Genomic DNA, 22,388 nt, shown 5'->3' on the forward strand with positions numbered 1-22,388 from the left:
TTTGAAGACGGAAGATGCTGACTGGTTAGAGGTTCCAGCCATGCTCCTCAGTAGCCAAGGGAAATGCAGGAAAGAAATCCCATCAGCCAACCCCAGAAATGTGAGGCGGGCAGGTGTCATTTACACAAGTACACATCTGATCGAGTGGAGGTGGCTGGGCATTCCATGGAGCAGTGAAGAAGGCATGAACATTCCTCTGCTGTTTTTAGGAAAAAGGAAGGAAAAAGGAAAAGGACAGATGGCAAAGGTGATTTGAAAAATGGGGCTAATTGAAGCACCATAAAACAAACTGGTGCCATTCTGCCTTTACACAACCTGGCCGAAAAGAGTCATAGGAAGAACACAGTTGTAGAATGAGGTGTCTGTGTCCTCAGCTGGGCCCCTGTTCATGTCGCTCGGCTGGGATACAGCTCTGGGGTCCAGTCCTCAGAGGGTTGTGGGCTGACGTCTAGGTGGGGGCATTAGGAAGCAGGCAGTCAACAGGGGAACCAGAGTGACGGTCAGCGGGGGTGTGCGGAGAGGCCAGGGCCAAGCAGAAAGGCCCAGGAGAGGTTGTCAGATGAGGCACTGGGGGCCTCCGCCGAGGCAACATCTGTCCTGACTCCATGGCTTGTGTTCTGAGCCCTACAGCAGCTTCTTGGAGACCAGAAAGCCAGTGGTAACATACTGTGAATGGCGTTTTGCCAACTTGCCGTGTGACTTAGACAACTTACTTAACTTTCTTTTTTTTTTTTTTTTTTGAGATAGAGTCTCGCTCTGGCGTGTAGTGGCACAATCTTGGCTCAACTGCAACTGCAATCTTAGCCTCCTAAGTAGCTGGGATTACAGGTGTGTGCCACCACACCTGGCTAATTTTTGTATTTTTTATAGTGATGGGGTTTTACCATGTTGACCAAGCTGATCTCAAGTGATCTGCCTGCCTCAGCCTCCGTAAGTGCTGGAATTATAGGCATGAGCCACCTTGCCTGGCCCAACTGACTTAACCTCTATGCGTTTCACTCTCATCTGTAAAGAAGATAAATCATCTGATGACTGGAGGGTTAGAAATCTTGCATGTGGAGTTGCAGAGGAACGGGTGCATAGTAAATGCTCAGGAAGGTGGCAGCTTGTTCTCCTCCCCCTCCACTCTCCCCTCATCACCATTAGCAGCAGCAGAAGTTGCTGGGTATCCCTCATGGCATTTACTCCGTGCCTGAAGGAGACTCTAGCTCTCCGTGGGTCTTCTGCTAAGAATATAGGTCTCGAAAATTGGATAGTTTGGAATCTAAATGCCGCCGCACTCGCCCCGGAGGGAGGAAGCAGACCGTGGTGTAGGACCTGCCTGCCCTGCGCCAGCACTCTGCCTGGGCCATTGGCATTGATTAGCTCCCATGAGCCTCACAAGCACCCGCAGAGTGATGCTATTCTTACCATGTTACAGGCGAAGAAATGAAACTTCATGGGACCAGAGCTCTGCCTGAGGAGCGCACAGGAAGAGCGGGGATTTGGGCTCCATTCTGCGTGACTCTGAAGTTCAGCATTTTGACAGAAACTCCTCTAATTTGACAACGCCTGGAGCCCGTGGTGTGGCTCCTGGTGTTGCTGAGGTTGTGTAAGCTCTGGTGCTGCTGCAGCACAGTGGCAGCCATCTGGATTTTTCTTTTTTGGAGACGGAGTCTCATTCTGTCACCCGGGCTGGAGTGTAGTGGCGCCATCTTGGCTCACTGCAACCTCTGCCTCCTGGGTTCAAGCAATTCTTCTGCCTCAGCCTCCCAAGTAGCTGGGACTGCAGGCGCACACTGCCACGCTTGGCTAATTTTTTTGTATTTTAGTAGAGACAGGGTTTCACCATGTTGGCCAGGCTGGTCTCGAACTCCTGAGCTCAGGCAATCTGCCCGCCTCAGCCTCCCAAAGTGCTGGAATTACAGGCGTGAGCCACCACGCCTAGCCCCATCTGGGCTTTCCTAACCAGGCTCCCTTCTCCTCTCTCCAGGGCCCTCATCTTTGTGTCCCACGGAGCCGGAGAGCACTGTGGCCGCTATGAAGAGCTGGCTCAGATGCTGATGGGGCTGGACCTGCTGGTGTTCGCCCACGACCATGGTGAGTGTCCCAGGGCGCCGTCAGAGCTGGCCGGGCCCTGACAATTTGGAGATCTCCCTCTCTAGTCCATCTCACCGCCAGCATCCTTCCTTCTCAATTCTTCTATTCCCCATGGATGTTTCTAAGTAAAAAAATGTAGTTACATAAACAAAAAAAAATGTCTGAGGGGCAGATTCTGTAGCGTCTGAGACTGAATGCAGGCTGATTAGAAACCTCAACTGGAAAACAAAGTCGGATATGTTTATCTCAGAACTTACCCGAGGCCAAGGAATTCTTTCCTGCATTTGTAACGTGCTTTCTCTCAAAATGGGCCCTGGTTTTTCTCCAAGTGCCCTCAAATGGACATGATGTAGTCAGTTCAAGTGCAATGTAAATCCCAGTTTAACCACACGAGGTTTACCAGGCATTTCAGACCAGGAGAATAGTAGAAGCCTCAACAGGCCATATTGGTCACAAGAAAACCCAACACACATACATATACAGGGACACACACCCACCCATGCATATAGTCATACACATATGTGCACACACATACACATGCACACATATATACCCACACATGCACACCTGTACCTGTACACATACACATAAAACACACATACATACATGCACATGTGCACACACGCATACACACATGTACACACATTCATACATACATATAGACATATACATGCATGCATAAACATACATCCATACGCAAACACACACACACAACCCCAGGCCAGGTCTTTGATTCTTTGTCCTGTAGCAAAATCCACAACTGTCAAAATCCAGTGATTGTTGCCTGAGTCAGTACGTAGTTTCATAATCATGTTTGCAACATTCTCTATGGCTGGGAAGTCTCCCAGTTTAGTTCTTTGCCTAACACTTTTGAAAATTAAGACTTCCCTGTGACTAAACACGGTGATTTCCCCAAAGCTTCATTGTAAAATTCTATAATTGTGACCCAGATCCAGAAATGTTGCTTCTGTTTTATCTGATTTGAATATTGATAATAATTAAGTGATGTCTCTGGAAAGAGGGGCAGGGGAGCAGTGACAAAGGCCTGGGAGTCCTTGTAAATGCAGAAAAGCCTTCTCTGTACAGAGAAGCTGCACGGGAGGTGAAAAGCTTGCTGGGACATTCTGTAGGTAAAGAGCTGCAAATGTGATTTGCCAGGAGCTCTTATTCAGCTGGATATATACAAGCGTCCTCATAACTGACAGTATTGACTAATTCTTTCTTATCATAGTTGTGACGTTCTTTAGTGCTTTGCAAACTGTCCCAGTAATATTTGTGAGACTGTTTGAGGAATGATATTTGAGGATTATCTCTGAGGCTTTTAGTATGGGGACTGTGTCATTATTAACTTTGTTACTTCTTACATGTAAAAGCCTCAGATAGGAATTTTTTTTCCTATTGCATTTGCATCCTTTAAAATTTGTTACACTCATCATCGTTATGTTCTAGAGACATCCTGAAGGCAAAAAATATTTGTACTATGCAGCTAGAGTCCCAAGAATCTATTTTGTATCTTAGCAGTAACCACCTTCTTATCGGATAAAACTTGGCCAAATCTGTGGGATTAAGTAAATGTTGCTCCTTGTTTATTTTGTCTGACTGTGGCACTTGGAGAAACAATTTTAAAAGCCTCCTTTTTTAGAATAAAGGGAGAAAAGAAACAGCCCACCTTTTGATGTTTCCAGAATAACATCTAAAGCTGAGGCAGAGCTCTCTGTGACATTCTAAATATAGTACGAAAGTGGTTGTTGGTGTTCACCTGTTTCAAGCTCTTTGAATGACTCATGGAAATCTCCCTGGCAAGTGTTTAAGGAAAGTGTTTGATTCAAGAAATGAACCCTGTTGGCTTGCGTGTGTGACTTTTGTTGTCTATGGATGAAAATGACTGTGGCTTGCTTAGTAGAAGGAAGCCAAGTAAGTGGGCTGCCATTTCGGGGATCTTGTGCAGGCTGGTGATGCAGGTACTGGTGGCTCGTGATCTTGGCTGTATTTCCTTCTCGCTGAGAAATGTGCTAGTAAGTGAAGAAGGAAGGATTTGAACCCAGGTCAAAACTTCCTGAGAAGGTTGGGGAGGGAGAGGAGCAAATGGATGCTAAATCTGACGCATACTGATTTTACTACCATGAGTCTCATTGCTCATTGCATTATAGTATTTCACTGTTCAGCATTTTAACAGCAAACCCTCTTATTTAATAAGGCCTGGAATCCACGGTGTGTCACCTGATGCATTGCTGAGGTTATGTAAGTTCCTGCGCTGCTCCATTACAGTCACAGCTGTCTAGACTTTTCTGAGAAAAAAATGTATTACTGTATACCAATGTTTCCAGGCACAAATGCCTACAGAGATCTATGCGGACTGCATTCTTTCCAACATAGCTTTTATTTTATTTTTATTTTTTTTTTTTTTGAGATGGAGTCTCACTCTGTCACCCAGGCTAGAGTGCAGTGGCGTGATCTCAACTCACTGCAACCTCCGTCGCCCAGGTTCAAGGGATTCTTCGTCTGAGCCTCCTGAGTAGCTGGGACTACAGGCGCCTGCCACTATGCCCGGCTAATTTTCATATTTTTGGTAGAGATGGGGTTTCACCATGTTGGCCAGGCTGGTCTCGAACTCCTGACCTTAGGTGATCCACTCTCCTCGGCCTCCCAAAGTGCCAGGGTTACAGGCGTGAGCCGCCGTGCCCAGCCCAACATAGTTTTAAATTTAAATAAAGCAGGCCAGGTGCAATGGTTCACACCTGTAGTCCCAGCACTTTGAGAGGCTCAGGTGGAAGGATCGCTTGAGGCCAGGAGTTTGAGACCAGCACAGGCAACAGAGTGAGATCCCGTCTCTACAAAAAAAAAATTTTTTTTAATTAGCTGGTCACCATGGTATGTACCTATAGTGCCAGCTACTTAGGAAGCTGAGGTGGGAAGATCACTTGAGCCTGAGAGTTCAAGGCTGCAGTAAGCCATGATCACACCATTGTACCCAGCCGAGGGGAAAGTACAAAATCCTGTCTCAAAAAGAAAAATAAATAAATAAAGCAAATATTGGGAGACTTTCAGGGTATTTATTGTGCCCATTGGAGATACACTGAAAACTAAAAACAGAACTAAAAACACTGCTGCAGGGCCCATGACACCTCCGGGCTCCAATGTCCAAACCTCTGATGTCTTTAGCCATGTTGTCATCTGCACTCCAGGGTGTTGCTGGAAGCATGCTACTGCAGCTTTCATCCCAGACAGCAAAAGGGCTCAGACACTAATACACCCAGTCCAGGGCCCACTCAACAGGGAGTCCAAGCCGTGTGATCTGGACCTTTTTTAACTATCGCCAGTCTTAATGTTCTCATCTACCAAATGGGCAAGATAATGCTGTCCTATGGCAGACGATTGAGGGACAGAGCAAGATCCTGTCTCAAAAAAAATTTGAAATAAAGCAAATATTGGGAGAATGTCAGGGCATTTATTTGACAGATTGCTGTGAGATAATGCATCAAGGGCCCAGCAGTGTGTGCTGCGTTCTTCCCCTTCACTCTGCCCTGTCCAAGTCCCCTCCAGCTACAATGTAGACCGGCTGCTGTGCTGTGTACCCAGGTGGGCGTGACCCCACGGCTCTGAGCAAGACCAGCAGGACTGAGGCTGGGAGTTAGGTTCTTGTCCCAGTGTGGCTGCCCTGAGTGGGCTGGGTCACCCCTCAGGCCTGCACAGGCTGCTCTGAAGATACGGTGAAGCAATAGACAGGAAAATGCTTTACAAAGTAGACAGAGCTGCCTACGGTGGTTTCACTGCCAGTTTCTATGACACAATTTATGGAAACACTGGCTTCTGTAAATCTGACGCTAACTGATTTTACTACCATGGGTCTCGCTGCTCAATGCATTATAGTATTTCACTGTTCAGACAGAAACCTCTAGGCGCTGTGGTTGTGGCAGTCTGGCTGTGTCTCCAGCATGCCTGGTAGATTGGTGGGCTCACAGTCATGTTCAATAAGCATCTAATTTAACTTTATTTTCCATTTTAACCTCAGAATTTGTACAGAATGACCTCATGGGTTTGAACAGCTTGCCAGCAGTGAAAACTGTGATTCCTGTCATTTATTCAGTGTCAACTGCATGCCAGGCTCTGTACTGGGCAATTTTCTCATATGATCTCTAATTTCTCATAACAATTACTCTTATTATCCCCATTTTATAAGTGAGGAACCTGTGGGTGTATAGTCAAGCAGACCCATTCTCATTGCACATGTTAGCAAAGGGAAGTTTCGTGTTCTTCCAGGGCACGTGACGTCTGAGACAGGTACAAGGACTCCATGGCACCATCAGTGCCCAGGGTTCCATCTGTAGTTTGCTCAGCTGGTACTACTTAGCATGTGGCTTTCATCTGTGTGGGCACTGCCTCCGGCCTCATGTTTTAACAGGTAGATGAAGCAGGAAGTGACAGAGAAAAAGGGCTGGGCTCCAGGATTTCTAAGGAACGCAAACCTTCCTTAGAAATCCTGGAAGACTCTAGCCACACCACATTGACCAGCGCTGTTCACAGGGCTCTGCCTAGCTGCAAGGGAGGCAGGAACTGTAATCTGTTAACTACTGAGCCAAACAACAGAAACTTCTGTTGGTAAGGTAGACACAGAGAATGGACATTACTGATGGCTATCCATCTCTGCCACGCCACACTCCCAGGTTTATTATTAAATGAGCATTTCCCCAATTGTTTCTACTTTATGTATTTTCTGGGCATTTCAACTCACTCACAGGGTTTTCTTTCTTCTCACCCATCCTTGTGTTCTTTCTGAAGGTTTTGGTGTGAAGGCTATTAGTATTGACATCATTAATAAGTATTGATTGAAGTTCCTAATTGGGTGTTTGTTCTGGGTGAGGTGTGAAGCAAGGAGAAATGCGTGGACACAGTAACTGTTGTCCTAATGAGAACATGACCTGTCTTCCCCAGAGAAAGCAAGCAGTCCCTCTCTAAGGGCATAGCTTTTTATAGCATGTATTATCCTGTGTGGGAACTATTCCTTCAGGCCAAGGCAGCTACTGCAGGCAGGCAAAGACAGTGTCTTACACTGTGTTGTCCATTCACTTGTCTCCCTCCCCCAAGAACCTTCTCGTCATCTTTGCACAGCGCAGTCCATTCCTGGACTGAGCAGGAAGTGGAGGCATCACCAGTGTTTGTTGAATGACTGGAAGAGTTTATAAGCTGAAATAGATCAGACCAGAAATGCTTTAAATATTAAGGGTAGAACATCCACATTGAGGTATCCATGTAAGCAGGGCACTGCCGGTCTCCTCAATGAGGAGAGGGTCCAGCAATGTGGCCACTGGACCTGAGTCTGGTGACCAAGCAGGTGGAGAGCCTGTAAGTGCCGTGGAGGCACTGCTGAGACAGAGGCACCACAAGGCCAGCAGCTTGGACAGGGGTGTGGCACCTCCGGGGCTCAAGGCATCCTCAGTGCCTGGAGGGCCGGCAGGGTGGCCAGGTCTTGTAGGGAGAGTGGAAGCTTGTCAGCAGGAAGAAGGGCTCCGATCATTAAGAGCCATGATTCTCACCTTGGCTACGGTCAGGATCACTGGGGAGTCAAAAAATCCTTAAGCCTGGACTCCCCCTCCCCTACCCCTCAGAGATCCTGATTTGTTGGTCTTTAGTGTGACCTGGGCATCAGGATTTTAAAAGATACACAAGGCGATTCTCGTATGCAGCCCAGGTTGAGAACCACCACCAAGCAGAGGAGGCCACACAGGCACAGTTTGGAGCCGGTGAAGACAGGATTTATTGGGAAGGACTCTGGGGCCTGGAAGGATGGAAGGCCACCAGGAGACTTTGGAGATTCTCAGGAGAGGGGCCCCAGGGCAGGGCCCATGAGGGAGAGGTGCATGGGCAGGCAGAAACAGAGGGGCTGCTGCCATGGGTGAACAGGTGGGGACACCAGAGATGGGATTTTCTGCAACATCCTAAATATAGCAGGGAGAAAACCGGGGCTGGCGTTCTCTTGGTCCCTGGGTCTGCCAGCTGCTGCAGTGACTCACTGGAAACCCCTCGGCCTTCCACGCAGGCAGAAGGGCCCCGTCTCACCCCCAGGGGGCCAGGAGGACTCCAAGAGGAGGGCACACACGGCCCCACCCGGGGGGTGCTGCTGCGAGAGACGGCAGGAATCTGAAGCCCATTTCACTTTGGAAGGCGCCAGCAGGCCCGCTCCCTGCAGTCCTGCTGGAAAGGGCCCTTCCCCAGGGAGCAGCCTCCTGACTTCCTAACGCACATGCTCGGCTCCAAGCGCACTTGCTGGGGCCAGAGAAGCCTCCTCTGTATTTACAGAGTATAAAGGAACCATCCTCAACTGATTAACAGTGAATTAATTATCTGCAAATATTTGAGGGAAAGTGTTAAAGAGGGCTGTGTGTGTGTGTGTGTGTGTGTGTGTGTGTATGTTTTAACTCAGCTGGAGCATGTGAGAAGAGGAAGTTTTGAGGTAATGTCTGTGGGCGGCAGTTAAGCGTGGTTCTTTTTGGCGGGTGGGTCCTATCCAGTCAGAAGAGTATTTAGGAAATTCAGGGGGAATAACTGTATACGAGTGTTTTTCACCCAGGGAGACAGATTTGAGTCAAGGTCTCTTGCTGGAAGTATTCTAAAATAAACTGCCATCGGTTACAAGTAATATATTTTTGTTTGAAACGTTTGAAAAATGCGTTAACCGTTTTTCTTGCCTTAATAAATATGAGAATTAAAATAACAGAGTGAGTTGCCCTTTAAGGCTTCAAGAGTTCATGGGGGCCCAACTCCGAGGGTGGGTGACAGTGAACTTGCTGCAACTCATAGAGTGTGGGAGAGTGGACCATGCCACCCTGAGACCCGCAGGGTCTCTGCTGTTGCCAGCTCCTTCCCTTCCTCTCCCTGCCTCCTCCTCTTCCCTCTTCATTCACTATTAAGCGTAGTGAATGCTCCACCTTTGATGAAAGTCTGTTGAGTTTATTTGGTGTCAACCTCGGATATGAGTTCGTGTGCCCTCTCTGATATGAGGTCATTTGCCTCTTTGTTGAACAAAACAAAAACCTCCATGCGGCTCAGTTGCTCATTTGTAAAATGATGACCGTGATAATAACAAGGTTGCTCTGTGGCCGTGGAGGCGAAATGAGATAGCACAGGGTCTGAAACTCCAGTGGCAGCAGCATCCCCAGGAAGGCCTGTGGAAAGCCAGATGGCTGGGCCCACCCCAGGATTCAGATTCAGTTGGTCTGCTGTGGGGCCCAAGACTATGCTTTTCTAACAGGCCGCCGGGGGTGATGCTGCTGCTGCTGCTGCTAAGGACCCCTGAGAGACTGTGTGTATAAAACCATACACAACACCAGGCATCTATTAGACATGCAGCACCTGCCAGCTCACCTGCAAAGCAAGGTGCAGGGAGACATTGCAGCTATTGAAAGTTCTGGGCCGGGCGCGGTGGCTCAAGCCTGTAATCCCAGCACTTTGGGAGGCCGAGACGGGCGGATCACGAGGTCAGGAGATCGAGACCATCCTGGCTAACACGGTGAAACCCCGTCCCTACCAAAAAATGCAAAAATCTAGCTGGGCGAGGTGGCGGCGCCTGTAGTCCCAGCTACTCGGGAGGCTGAGGCAGGAGAATGGCGGGAACCCGGGAGGCGGAGCTTGCAGTGAGCTGAGATCCGGCCACTGCACTCCAGCCTGGGTGACAGAGCGAGACTCCATCTCAAAAAAAAAAAAAAAAAGAAAGTTCTGGCCCAGACTTCAAAAGGATGCTTCCTCAAGGAGGTGAGATTGAACAGGGAAATACAGAGAAAGAGCATTCAAGTGAAGGAACTCTTCTTCATTCATTCTTTGATATTCACTGAGTGCCCAACTGCACTCCTAACTGTTCTAGGCACAGAAGTCCAGCAGTGAGCCAGGCAGACATGAGTGAATAAGGAGAAATGTTATGTCCTGCCAAGTGCAGGGTAGGCAAGAGGCAGGCGGCTGCCAGGGAGAGGGGCTCCCTCTGCCCAGCGGTTCGGGAAGCCTTTCAAGAGGCTGTGGCAGTCAGATAGACCCGTTCTTGCCAAGGTCCAGGTGGCAGAGGGAGTCTAGAGCTGGGAACAGTTAGTGCATAGGCCCGGGGGCAGGGGCTAGCTGGGTGCTCCCAGGTCGCCAGCAAGCCAGGATGGCCAGAGCTTAGACAAAGCAGCCGGTGAGCAGTGATGGTTAGGGGCCTTATGGGCCCAAGGAGGAGGAGCAGAGACTACTCTGGGATGTTGGAAGCCACTGGAGGGAGGGCTGCAAGCAGGGGAGCAATATGCTGTGATGTGTGTGGTTTCTGAACGACCCGAGGCTGCTGCGTGAAGACAGATTGCAAGGTGAAGGCAGGGAGTGTGGGGAGGACTTCGGGCCACCATGCTGGGAGAGACTTGCTGTGTGCTGTGTGGCAGTGTCAACAAGACCTCTCTGAGCCATGAACTTGGGTGGTGACCCTAGGAATAAAGAGGCCTGAGCAGAGTGGAGAGATGCAGAGATAAAAGCAACAAGATTTGGCAGAGAGGTGAGAGACAGGGAAGGCCCAACAGTGGTGAGCCTGAGTCTCTTTGTAATGACATCTGCCTCTAGAAACGGAAGGCTGAGTTCTAGTCTGCATCATACTGAACCATGTCTCAGGGTCCCTCCCCCAAGTCCACATGCTGTAGATGCCACTTAAGGCAGTGAGATGAGAGCAGGTGCACTCCTTTAACAAGTCCCCGTCACGCTGTCCCAGTCCAGAGCCAGCCCGGCACAGCCTGTATCCACCCCACCTGCCTAGGCCTCTTCTGTCTTGTGGTGACTCCCATGGCCTGTCCTAAGAAGACACAAGTACTGAGCCCCCAGCATGTGCTCAACACTGTGTTTATGTGTTCCCACCTTATCTGACTTGTCCTCACAGCAGTACCAGGGGCAAGACTGTTGTCCCCCTCTTACTGTTGAGGAAACTGAGGCACAGACAGGTTAAGCCACCTGCCCAAGGTGGCACGGCTGCTACGTGGCAGAGCCTAGATTCAAGCCCAAGCTATCTGGCTCTAGAGTTCAAGGGGTCTAGAACTTGGGCCCTTGTGGGGACCCTGGTCTCTAAGCAGCAGCCCACAGCATTCTTGGGCCCCTCAAAAATAACAATATTCACAAGCACAGAACCTCACAGTTTATAAGGGGCTTCCTCAAACATCTCATTCCATCTCAGTAACTCTGGGAGGAAACCAGCCCAGTCTGGAGCCCAGTTGTTGCCTTCAAATCTGCTGAGAGTGCATTAGTGCGCCCAGGCTGCTGTAACAGAACACTCTAGACTGAGTGGCTGGGAAACAGCAGGGATCTATTCCTCACAGTTCTGGAGGCCGCTAAGTCCGAGGTCAAGGTGCTGACCGATTCCGTGTCTGGTGAGGGAACCACCTCCTGGTTCATAGATGATGCTTTCTCACTGTGTCCTCGCATGGCGGGAAGAGGGCTAGAGAGCTCTGCAGCCCCTTTAATAAGGCCTCTAACCCCATTCATGAGGCCTCTGCCCCCATGACCTATCACCTCCCAAAGGCCCCACCTCCCAACACCATCACCTTTGGGGTTGAGATTTCAACATGAATTCCGAGGGGAGACAAACATTCACACCACAGCGGAGAGCAGAGTTTTGGATGCATATAGAGGCCCCTGCAAATCCAGCCTCTCCCTAGTTGCTGGGTCAGCTGGAGTCTGTGGCTTTAACCCCACGGGAACCTCAGCTTTCCTGCTTGTAAGAGGAGCAGCCAGACTACTCCCTCAAGAGTGCTGTGGGAGTGCTTGGCATGCAGTAGTGTGCAGGACAGTTCACGTGACCTTCCTTCCACCAGCCTTTGCACAGATTTGAAACAGGTTCAGCTTTAGAGAGATAGACCTTGGCTCTAATTTGCTCTGTGACCTTGGCAAGTTACTTGACTTCTCTGGACTTCACACTCCTCATCTGTAAAATGGGCTAACAATACCAGCCTGTGGGGTGCTGTCAGAAGTGAACTAGCCGGGCGAGGTGGCGGGCGCCTGTAGTCCCAGCTACTTGGGAGGCTGAGGCAGGAGAATGGCGGGAACCCGGGAGGTGGAGATTGCAGTGAGCTGAGATCTGGCCACTGCACTCCAGTCCGGGCGACAGAGCGAGACTCCGCCTCAAAAAAAAAAAAAAAAAGAAGTGAACTACTAATGCAGCATGCTGTCTGCACTTAGAGACTGGGGGAGCAGGAGCTCTGGAACCAGACAGATGAGGCCTTGAATTGTGGCTTCATCCTTTACTACCTGTGCGGCCTTGACAAGTCTGCACAATCCCCTAAGTTGAAAAAGTAGGGCTGATAAGGCTTGCTGGGGTTATCCCAGGGATTCAATGAGGTGAAGTATATAGGGTGCTTGGTTCGGAGCCTAGGGTTTGGTAAACACAGGTTTTCTTTCTTCCTCCCATGACACCTCTTTTGCTTTTTGAGGGACGGTAGGAAAATGCGAGGCTCAGATGCCCTGAGAGACGCTGGTGTGAGACCCACCATTGCACCACTGTTGTGTTGAGAAACAGAACCTCATGGAGGCCAGGAGGAGTCCTTCCCAAGACAGCCAGGACTGTTGCCACCAGGCTGAGGTCCCCCGCCTGTCTGCTCCCCACATACATGCTGCCCCTGGTGTTCTACTACCCTGGATTAAAATTAACGTAGGGCTTCTCTTTAAAATTTTCAAATGCCCCTTGAGTTAACTGCAGATGGTAAGTATGGCACTAAGTCCTAGAATGATGCAGAGCCAGTGGTGGACATTTGTCTTCTTCCTAAGGCAGATGAAAACCTTTCAAGATAAATGGAGGAGGTCAGGCATGGTGGCTCACTCCTGTAACCCTAGCACCTTGGGAGGCTGAGGGGGAAGGACTGCTTGAGCCCAGGGGTTTGAGACCAGCCTGGACAACTGTCAAAACCCTGTCTCTATAAAAAACACAAGAGTTAGCAGTGCTTAAAAGTGCATGCCTATGATCTCAGCTACTTGGGAGGCTGAGGCGGGAGCTACTTGAGAGCTACTTGGGATCGCTTGAGCCCGGGAGGTCAAGGCTGCAGTGAGCTGTGATTTCACCACTGCACTCCAGCCTGGGCGACAGAGCGAGACCCTATCACAAAAAATAAAATAAAATGCATAACTGGAGGAAGGCAGAAATAGTAAAGGGTTGCCTTGTGATGAGCAGGACCAGAGGGAGGATGGTCGCTGGGGCCACAAAGCTCACGGTGAGCAGAGAGCAGCTGCCTCTGCTCCTGTTGGTCCGGGAGCCAGGCCTTCAGGGAGGCAGGATTGGGAGGGTAACTGCCTGAGGCAATGAGCAGTTGTGGTTCCTGCTTACATGGGCTTGGCTAGCACGAATCGTAGGATTGAGACATAGGCAGATGGGGGTTTAAGCAGGCTTCTGGGGCCTAATTAGGGCCAAGCAGCATAAAGGGAAAGAGGAAATAGATAAATCATTCAGTCTTGTGACCTTGGACACATATCCTTGTGACCCTGGTCACCCTGTCTGTGACCCTAGATACCTAGCCTTTCCTTGGGCTCTCAACCTTATGACCTCAACATTCACCCTTGTGACCTTGAGTACCCAGCCTTATAACCTTGGGGGCTCAGCCTTGTGACCTTGGGCACTCAGCCTGTGACCCTTAGCACTCACCCTTGTAACCCTGGGCAACCAGCCTTGTGACCTTGGGCAAGTCACTGAGCCTCTCACCTTGGATCACAGGCCAAGTGGTTAAAGCTGTTTAAAGACTCCAACAGGGTTTTGTGGCCTGGCTTTGCTCCATACAGCCCTGCCTCCTGGAGTCTATTCCATTATTCTTAGATATTCACTGTTCATTTACAAGACTCCCTTTGTGCAGCTGCACCTGGCCCTCACGCCTTAGTTCTTTGACCAACCCACACCATGGCTTGGGCATGGCACTCTCCCTCCTGCTATCTTGATTCTTTCTGAAAGGTGAAGAGACCTGGAGTGGACAAGACCTGCCCTGGAGAGTCTATATCCTGCAAGGGGCTGTGGGGAGGGTCCCGGAAACCGAGAGGGCTGGGCACCGCATTCTTTCCCACCTTATGCAGGGCCACTCAGCTCTTTTTCTATAGAAGATTTCATTTGATTAAAGGATTCACTTCAAAAAAGTTTTTCAGGGCGAGGCGCAGTGGTTCACATCTATAATTCCAGCACTTTGGGAGGCTGAGGTGTGAGGATCGCTTGAGGCCAGGAGTTTGAGACCAGTCTGGGCAATAGGATGTGACTCTGTCTCTACAAAAATAATACAAAGGCCGGGCGCGGTGGCTCAAGCCTGTAATCCCAGCACTTTGGGAGGCCGAGACGGGTGGATCACGAGGTCAGGAGATCAAGACCATCCTGGCTAACACGGTGAAACCCCGTCTCTACTAAAAATACAAAAACTAGCTGGGCGAGGTGGCGGGCGCCTGTAGTCCCAGCCACTGGGGAGGCTGAGGCAGGAGAATGGCGTAAACCCGGAAGGCGGAAGCTTGCAGTGAGCTGAGATCCGGCCACTGCACTCCAGTCCGGGAGACAGAGCGAGACTCCGCCTCAAAAAAAAAAAAAAAAATAATAATAATAATAATACAAAAATTAGCTGGATGCAGTGGCGTGCACCTGACCCTACTACTTGGGAGGCTGAGGTGGAAGGATCATTGAGCCCAGGAGATTGAGGATTTAGGAAGTTTCTTCCACTTCTAGAATTCTCTGATTCTAAATGAGAAACTAGCTATGAAAGCTCTTTGTTAACCACAAGGGTGGATAGTTATGAAGAGAGGCACCTTATTGCTGTTGTGGCAGAGTGGCCTGGGGAAGGGCTGGCTGATGTTTAGATGATGGGTGGAAGAGGAAAGCAGTCATGGCGCATGCCAGGCACTGAGCTGAGTGCTCACAGGAGCCCCGCTCCATCCTCAGGACAGACCCCCAGGACTCTGATGGTGCTTCGGGGGTGGGGTGATGTGGGGTGGAGGCAAGGAGGCTGCTCTGCTCTCCCTCCACTCAGCAAGTGTTTACTGAAACTCACTATGTGCCTGCACTGTCTGGGCACTGGAGAAATGCTGAACCAAACAGATATCAACTCGCAGCCTCTTGGAGCTCACTTGCTACTTAAATATGTTCAGTCCCTGGGCGCTAAGCCACCCGGGCCAGCAGTTCAGGGTCCAGTATTCCCTGGACCTGGAGAAGACCTCAGCTGCGATGGCAGCCTCCTCCTCACCAGCCTCCCTGGGTCTTGCTGTCTTCATCTGAGAAATGGGGAGGATGCATTACCTCTGTCACAGGGTTTTAGTGTGGACTATGGAACTAAGTGAGGGCAACGTCTAGGTGATGCAGGTTAGTTGAACTTTTGAAATGCCAGTTGTTTAAAAATTGATTTGTAGGAAGCCTATAGTCAAAGACAATCCAATTCTTTTTTTTTTTTTTTGAGACAGAGTCTTGCTCTGTTGCCCAGGCTGGAGTGCAATGGCACGATCTCAGCTCACTGCAACCTCTGCCTCCCGGATTCAAGCAATTCTCCTGCCTCAGCCTCCTGGGTAGCTGGGATTACAGGTGCACGTCACCATGCCTGGCTAATTTTTTGTTTTTAGTAGAGATGGGGTTTCACCATGTTGGTCAGGCTGGCCTCAAACTCCTGGCATCAGGTGATCTGCCCACCTTGGCCTCCTAAAATGCTGGGATTACAGGCATGAGCCATCACTCCTGGCCTGACAATCCAATTCTTTTTAGCAGAGTTTTACCCAGAGACTCCATATGCTGAGCTGAAAGGAACCATCTCTAGATGTGAGGGGCTGTGAGTATGGTAGTGGTTCTCAAAGTATAGTTCTGGTCAAACCAGCAGCATTAGGAGTAGCAGCAACACCACCCAGGGATTTGTGGGAAGTGCACACTCTTGGGCTCCAGGGTGGGACCAGCAGTCAGTGTTTAGCAAGCCCTTAGGCAACTCTGATGGACACTACAGCCTAGAATCACTGCCCAGGGGTAGACACATTAGTGATGCGCAAGGTTCCCTGAAGGAGGTGAGCATCGGGGCTTGGAGAGCTGGAGGGATGGACAGGACAGGGAGCTTCAGTAGGAAAAAGAGAGGAAAGGATATCTCAGTACGGGGGAGGGGAAAGGAAATGCCAAAGGGAGAAGGGAGAGTCAGAGTCAGGGAACTGTTGGGAAATACTCCCTTACTTAGTCATCTTGGATGTCAGAGTAATGTAGGTCAGGCCTCGGTTCTTAACATTTTATTTCTAAGACTCCAGTAGTCATTACACATCCCCAAAATGAGGGCTGTGATCCTTAAACCACACACCAGCTATACAAAAGCAACTGGCACAGAAAGTGGCAATGTGGTGTGATGGTTAAACACACAGGCTTTGGCATCAGATATGGGCTCAAATCTTGGTTCAGTCATTTACTAGCTACAGGGCCTTGGTCTTCAGTCAGTTTTTTGTTGTGTCCTTCTCCAGGTTTGGTACCAGGGACATTCTGGCTAATAAAATGAATTGGGAAGTGCTCCTTCTTAGTTAATTCTGAAAGAATTTGTGTAAGATCATTATTATTTTTTCCTTCAATGTTTGGTAGATCAGTGAGGCTATCAAGACCTGGAGTGTTCTTTCTGGGAAGGATTTTAATTATAAATTCAGTTTCTTTAACTATTAATAGGACTAGCCCAATTTTCTTTTTCTTTTTGTGTCAGCTTTAGTAGTGTTTTTCAAGGAGTTTGTGGATTTCATCCAAGACGTCAAATTTATTGGTATACACTTGTCCATAATACCCTCTGTTATCCTTGGACAAGTTACTGGAACATTACTGAGCTTTGGTTTCCTCATCTATGAAATGAAGGTATTGAAATTTCTACCTCGTAAGTTGTTGTGAGGATTAAACAATCATTTAGGTGGAGTGTTTTTCAAAGGTTCTGGCATATAGCATGTATTCACCTGCTCATTATTATTATTGATGGCCTCACCACATTCCAGTTACCTGCCAAAGACATGTACTGAAAAGTGTTTGAATTCTATTTCTTAATAGCTAAAACCTGGCCACATTGGATATTGTCAAAAGCATCATTCTGAGACTTTAAGTTTACAAATTGCTGTTCTGTTTCTAGAGTTAAACTTGCTTCAAAATTTATTTGAGAACATTTTATACTCTTATGGAACAGAGTGCCCCAGGGCTCTGATAGTCTATAATTTCTTAAATAATCCATTCATTCACTCATTCAAGGAGTGCTTACCATGTGCTTTCACTGTGGGATAGAAAGAGGAATGAGACCGTACTCCTGCCCTTGAGACTCTCAAAAGCTAAGGTCCAGCCCCAAATGTGTTTTTGAATTATTTGATCTTTGCCACGAGCCATGAAATATGGGATTTTATGACTGCCCCATTGATTAGTGGATTGCTTACAATCTTTGGAACCAGGCAGGCAAGAATGTCACCCTGCCCTTGCCACTGACTGCTTATGTGACCCCTTGGAAATTTCCTAACCTCGCTGAGCCTCCATTGCCTCATCTAACATGATGGGTGCAATAGTACAAATATTGAGGGATCAAATAAATCCAGGCTCCATGACAGGCACCCATAGATGGTGATGGTGATAGTGATGGTAATATTGGTGATGGTGATGATGGAGAATATAAGGAAGGTAAGCCTTAAAAGATAATTTCCTAACTAGTTGTTTTGTTTTGTTTTGTTTTTTTGATAGAGTCTCACTCTGTCGCTCAGGCTGGAATGCAGTGGCGCAGTCTCGGCCCCCCACAATCTGCCTCCTGGGTTCAACCAATTCTCCTGCCTCAGCCTCCTGAGTAGCTGGGATTACAGGGGCATGCCACCACACTCGGCTAATTTTTGTATTTTTTGTAGAGATGAGGTGTCACCATGTTGGCCAGGCTGGTCTTGAACTCCTGACCTCAAGTGATATGCCCACCTCAACCTCCCAGAATGCTGGGATTACAGATGTGAGCCACTGCGCCCGACTGTAACTAGTGTTTTTAAAGAGGTAAACTAAGGCTTCATATTTGAAAGAGAAGATCTCATTACAAATATCTTTTGTCTCAAAACTTTATGTCATATGGTTTTACATTGATTATGGCACAACTGACTTCCAGAATCCTCTATAACGAACCAACAAAGCCACTGTCTTCAGAGTTCTTTGATGCTGTTTTTGAGGACACAGCACCCTTCATAAGAGTGCTTCTGCTTGACTGATAAACAGGCCAGGAAGGCACAGTTGGGAGGCGACCCTGTGTGCAACTGAGGAAGTGGATTGGGGCTTCCGCTCAAGAAAGAGGTTTGGCAGATTCTAAGGAGAAAAGAGCCAGGGGCACTACGAGTGTTTTCTGGGTATGATTTACTTTCAATAAGGCGTGTGTCTACATAGTTAAAAAGGGAAATATACACACAATATTTGCAATAAACAGATTCAACAGCTATTATATGAGAACCTGTTGTGTGCTGGGTCAATGCTGGGTATGGAATTAGGAAATCACACAGACCTGGTTACTGCCTCGGAGAATCCATGGAGACAGACATACTTCAAGAGCAAAAGTAGTTGGTGGGGGGCTATTATGGGGGTCTGGCAGAAGTGTGCATGGGACGTATTGGGGAGGGAGGGAGGGCCCAGACTACCTTGGGGAGTGATCATGGGGAAAGATCTTCATAGGACATGACATTTGTGACTTTGGACAAGCTACTAAACCTCACTGAGCCTCAGTTTCCCCACTTGTAACTTTAAGTCATATTTTCTACCCGGTGAAGATTAAATGAATGTCTTAGCTGCTCGCAGAGTGGCTGCTGGGCACATAGTAGGTGCTCAACAAGCCCCCATACTGTCCTCTTCCCCAACACACAGATCCCTGCTCTCCTCACCACACATTAGTCACTGGCTGAGAAGAGAAACTTTCTTTTCAGTTCCCTGAAATTAAATAGACAGCTCCCATCTTTTCTATAGAAAGTTCATGCTTCCCATGTTAGCTAATCTGAAGCGATGCGGCCCACAGTGTGGCTGCTCCCGCAGGAATGCTCTTCATCAGCCTTCAGTGACGTCGGGGGTACATGTTTCTCTTCTTTTACCCACTGTTGAACTTGTTTTTGAAAATTTACAAAGTGATTGCTGTGGCAGGTACAATGTGAATCCTGAGCTAGTCACATGGGAATCGGGCACGTTGTTCACTCAGCTTCACTGAAGTAACAAGAACACGTGGCTCTTCCGAGGGCCGCAGCAAGTGTGCCTTCTGAATGCCAAATTGCAGTTCTGTGTTGGAGGCTTTGGAAGCCACATGGATGCTCCTGGAGACCCAGCACCGTCTCTTCTCATTCCAGTGCCCAGCGGCCTGATAATTTGCCACCTGGTTTTCTTTCAGAAGGAATTTACCCCAAAGGCGTAGTTATTCATTCAAAATTATTCATACGGTCTCTCAGATGAAAATATTTAAGGTTTCCTGGTGAGAAGAAAACAGACATCACTCTAGGTCCCCAGAAGAAGCCGTTTCTGAAGTGTTTGAATGAGTCACTTGTTGGAGGAGAAAAAAAGTCAAATTACTTACACGTGATCCTGTGTTAAAAAGAAAGACTGAATAATTCTAGGAAAGGAAATTCTTCTCGGCACCAGGGATGCTATTTGCTGTGGTTCAGGAGCTGAGAAAAGATGTAGCTAATTATAACATATATGTAGGTTATATTTGGGTGTAGAACAAATACATAGTCCTTGTTGTCTGAAAGGCCTGAATTTGAGTCAGTTTAACCACTTATTTGCTATGTGACTCCAGGCAAGTTACTAACCTCTCTGCACCTCAGTTTTCTCCTCTCCAGTAAGCATGAGCCAAAGTCTCTTTCTACCCCATAGGGTCAGTAGGGGGATTAAAAGGGAATTAAATGAGCTCCTCTATGTGGGGGGCCTGGCCCACAGAGAGTATTCCATAAATATTGGCTATGTTGGGGTGACTGCTTTTTCGCCTTAGGAAAACCTGATTCAACGCCAGTCACAGCTTCATGCTAACTAGTGTGGCTTCCAAAGTTGACAAGTGATGTAATATTACCTATGTCATAGAGTATTTATAAGAATTCTCAGAGAGAGAGATGATATTCATATTAAATATTAATTAATATTTATTATATGCCTGATTATCCATGCAAAGCTTTTCAAACGTTGCCTTGACCCTCATTACAGCCTTGGAGTAGGTGTGGTAATTATTATAGATGAGGAGAGCACGTGAGCTTCCCAAACATGCACCTCTTCTCACCCACAGCAGAGCACAACTGCGGCCCGGGCCTCTCCTGGGGACTTTCTATTCTTCTCTTTTATTCCACACCACAAGTATATGGCCTTGATATCTGTATGCCCATTCTGCAGGCAGGGAGACATAGTAAAGTCATAAGGTGCTGAGAGGCCAGTGGGACCTCTTCCACTCCAGGTCTGCAGCCCCGTTCACTCCAGCACCACTTCTTCCCCGAATGAGACACAGAGTTGCCCTTCGCCCTCAGGCTGTTAGGCTTCCTAGAGCCCCAGGAGTCCGTGGTGGGAGCAGATGCTCACAGAGGAGGGTGTGTGCCCCTCCGAGGGCCCATCTTTATCATGTCAGAGGTGAGTTCCTGAATCTGAGAGGAAAGGGGAGCACAACTGGGGGTGGTATTCAGGCAACTTCAGCATTAGGCATGGGGTGCCACCCAGAGAGGCCACGTGATGGGCATTGGGGATTTACAGCTTAGATGGTGACATGCAAGCCCCGAGAAGCCAGAGGAGCGCCTGAGAGCTGGGAGGGAGGAGGGTGGAGGTGGAGCCTCTTGCTTCCACCCATGTTGGAACCTAGGTCTTCCTTTCCTATCTTCCCAGCACACAGCTGAGACTGCACACTGAGGTGGGTGTAATGACTATGGCGACATCAGTAAACTTAGTTGCTCCTTGAGGACAAGTCCCATCTGCAATTTAGCCCTACCTCCCCCTCCCCCGCACAGTGGTTCTGTGTCTGGGAGAGTTTGAGGACAAGAGGACAATAGGAAAAGGAGAGGCGGCAGGGAGGGGAAGGAAGGAGGCTCAGTGAGGCGGCACAGAGGGAAGGACCCAGTGGTCGAGCTTGGGGCACAGGCAGAGGTTCACTCCAGCCAGGGTCAGGCGCTGGGTTGGCCTCAGGACAGGTCCAGGTGGGGCTCCAGGGAGATGTCCCCACCCAGGTTGCTTGGGCAGGGTCTGAGATCCAGATGGCCGTGGCTGCTGTGGCACGCTCCTTGGCAAACAGAAGCCACACCCGTGGCATGCTTGTGAGGCCCTACCGTTCTGCTGAGGCAGAGCTGGTCTTGAGCCTGAGGAGCCCATGCTACCACAGCAACTGGGTACAGTCCAGTGTTTTCTGTGTCCAACCTGGCTTCATGGGGCCAGAGGGTAAGAAGAAAACAGACATCACTCTAGGTCCGCAGAAGAAGCTGTTCGATCTTTGGCAGTAGTCTCTATCACCCTCAGACTGGCATCTTCAGATCCATCTTGGAGACGATATACCCTCTGGAGCCTTTTCTTTCTAGCACACCTGTCCCCTGGCTGCTGGGGCAGCCTGGACCTGCCGGTGCGTGTCAGTGCATGCACACTCACGACACGCCTGACACCCTATGAAGTCACACCGCTGCACCCTGCCTAGGTAATAAGGACCTTGCATGGTTGGTTTTTTTTTCTATCTCCAAATACTGAGCATTTCCCTAAAGACATTCAAGGAGGGTGGATCACCCATCTTTCCCCAATCAGAGTGGCACACTGTGATGCAGCACACATGGAAATCAAGGGCAAAGCTGGGGAGGCTGCCATGGGGGGAAGGCAGAGTCTGGAGTGACACTGGGTTCCAGTCCCAGCTACAGGACACAAACACAGACCTGGCCTGAAGCGTCCCCATCCCATCTCCTGTCTGTGAAGTGGAGATGGTAATAATGGTACCTAGGTATAGAGCTCCCATCTGTAAACTTACCATTGATAAATTGCTTAGAACAGGCCCTGGCCCAGAGCAGCATGCAGCAGGTGCACCTGTTCCTACGTGCATACTCATAACTGAAGCTGCAGCAATGACCAGAACTGCTCTCATCTGATGGTCACTGACAGAGCAGTGGGCCGTAAGGAATCCTCCACCCCTTCCTTTCTCACTGTACAAGGGTCAGGGACAGACTTTGAGGTCCCACCAGTTGGTGGCAGGTTTGGACCCAGATCTCAGGCCCCAGCTTCCAGAACCAGGTTCTGTGCACCTCTCCCCACACACGGAAACAGCTACCTTGCCCATTTAGTAAATTAAACTTCAAAATCACTGTGGCTGCAAGTGGGCCAGAAGTAAGGGCTCCTCAAAGGAACTTTAAAACAGGTAGAGCTGGGGCTGGCT

The 22,388-nt window shown here is 48.9% G+C and overlaps 1 protein-coding gene across 5 annotated transcripts in view; it reads left to right on the plus strand.

Moving 5' to 3' along the window:
• MGLL (monoglyceride lipase) overlaps nucleotides 1-22,388 on the plus strand; it is a 134,440-nt gene that overhangs the window by 39,778 nt on the left and 72,274 nt on the right. For all 5 annotated transcript variants that reach the window (XM_033210893.1, XM_033210895.1, XM_033210894.1 and 2 more), the window contains exon 3: nucleotides 1,973-2,079. In XM_033210893.1, the coding sequence (XP_033066784.1) occupies nucleotides 1,973-2,079 (107 nt within the window). The remainder of the gene's footprint in view (nucleotides 1-1,972; nucleotides 2,080-22,388) is intronic.

Source organism: Trachypithecus francoisi, unplaced genomic scaffold, assembly GCF_009764315.1.
Source record: "Trachypithecus francoisi isolate TF-2019V2 unplaced genomic scaffold, Tfra_2.0 Lachesis_group0, whole genome shotgun sequence".
Lineage (NCBI taxonomy): Eukaryota > Metazoa > Chordata > Mammalia > Primates > Cercopithecidae > Trachypithecus > Trachypithecus francoisi.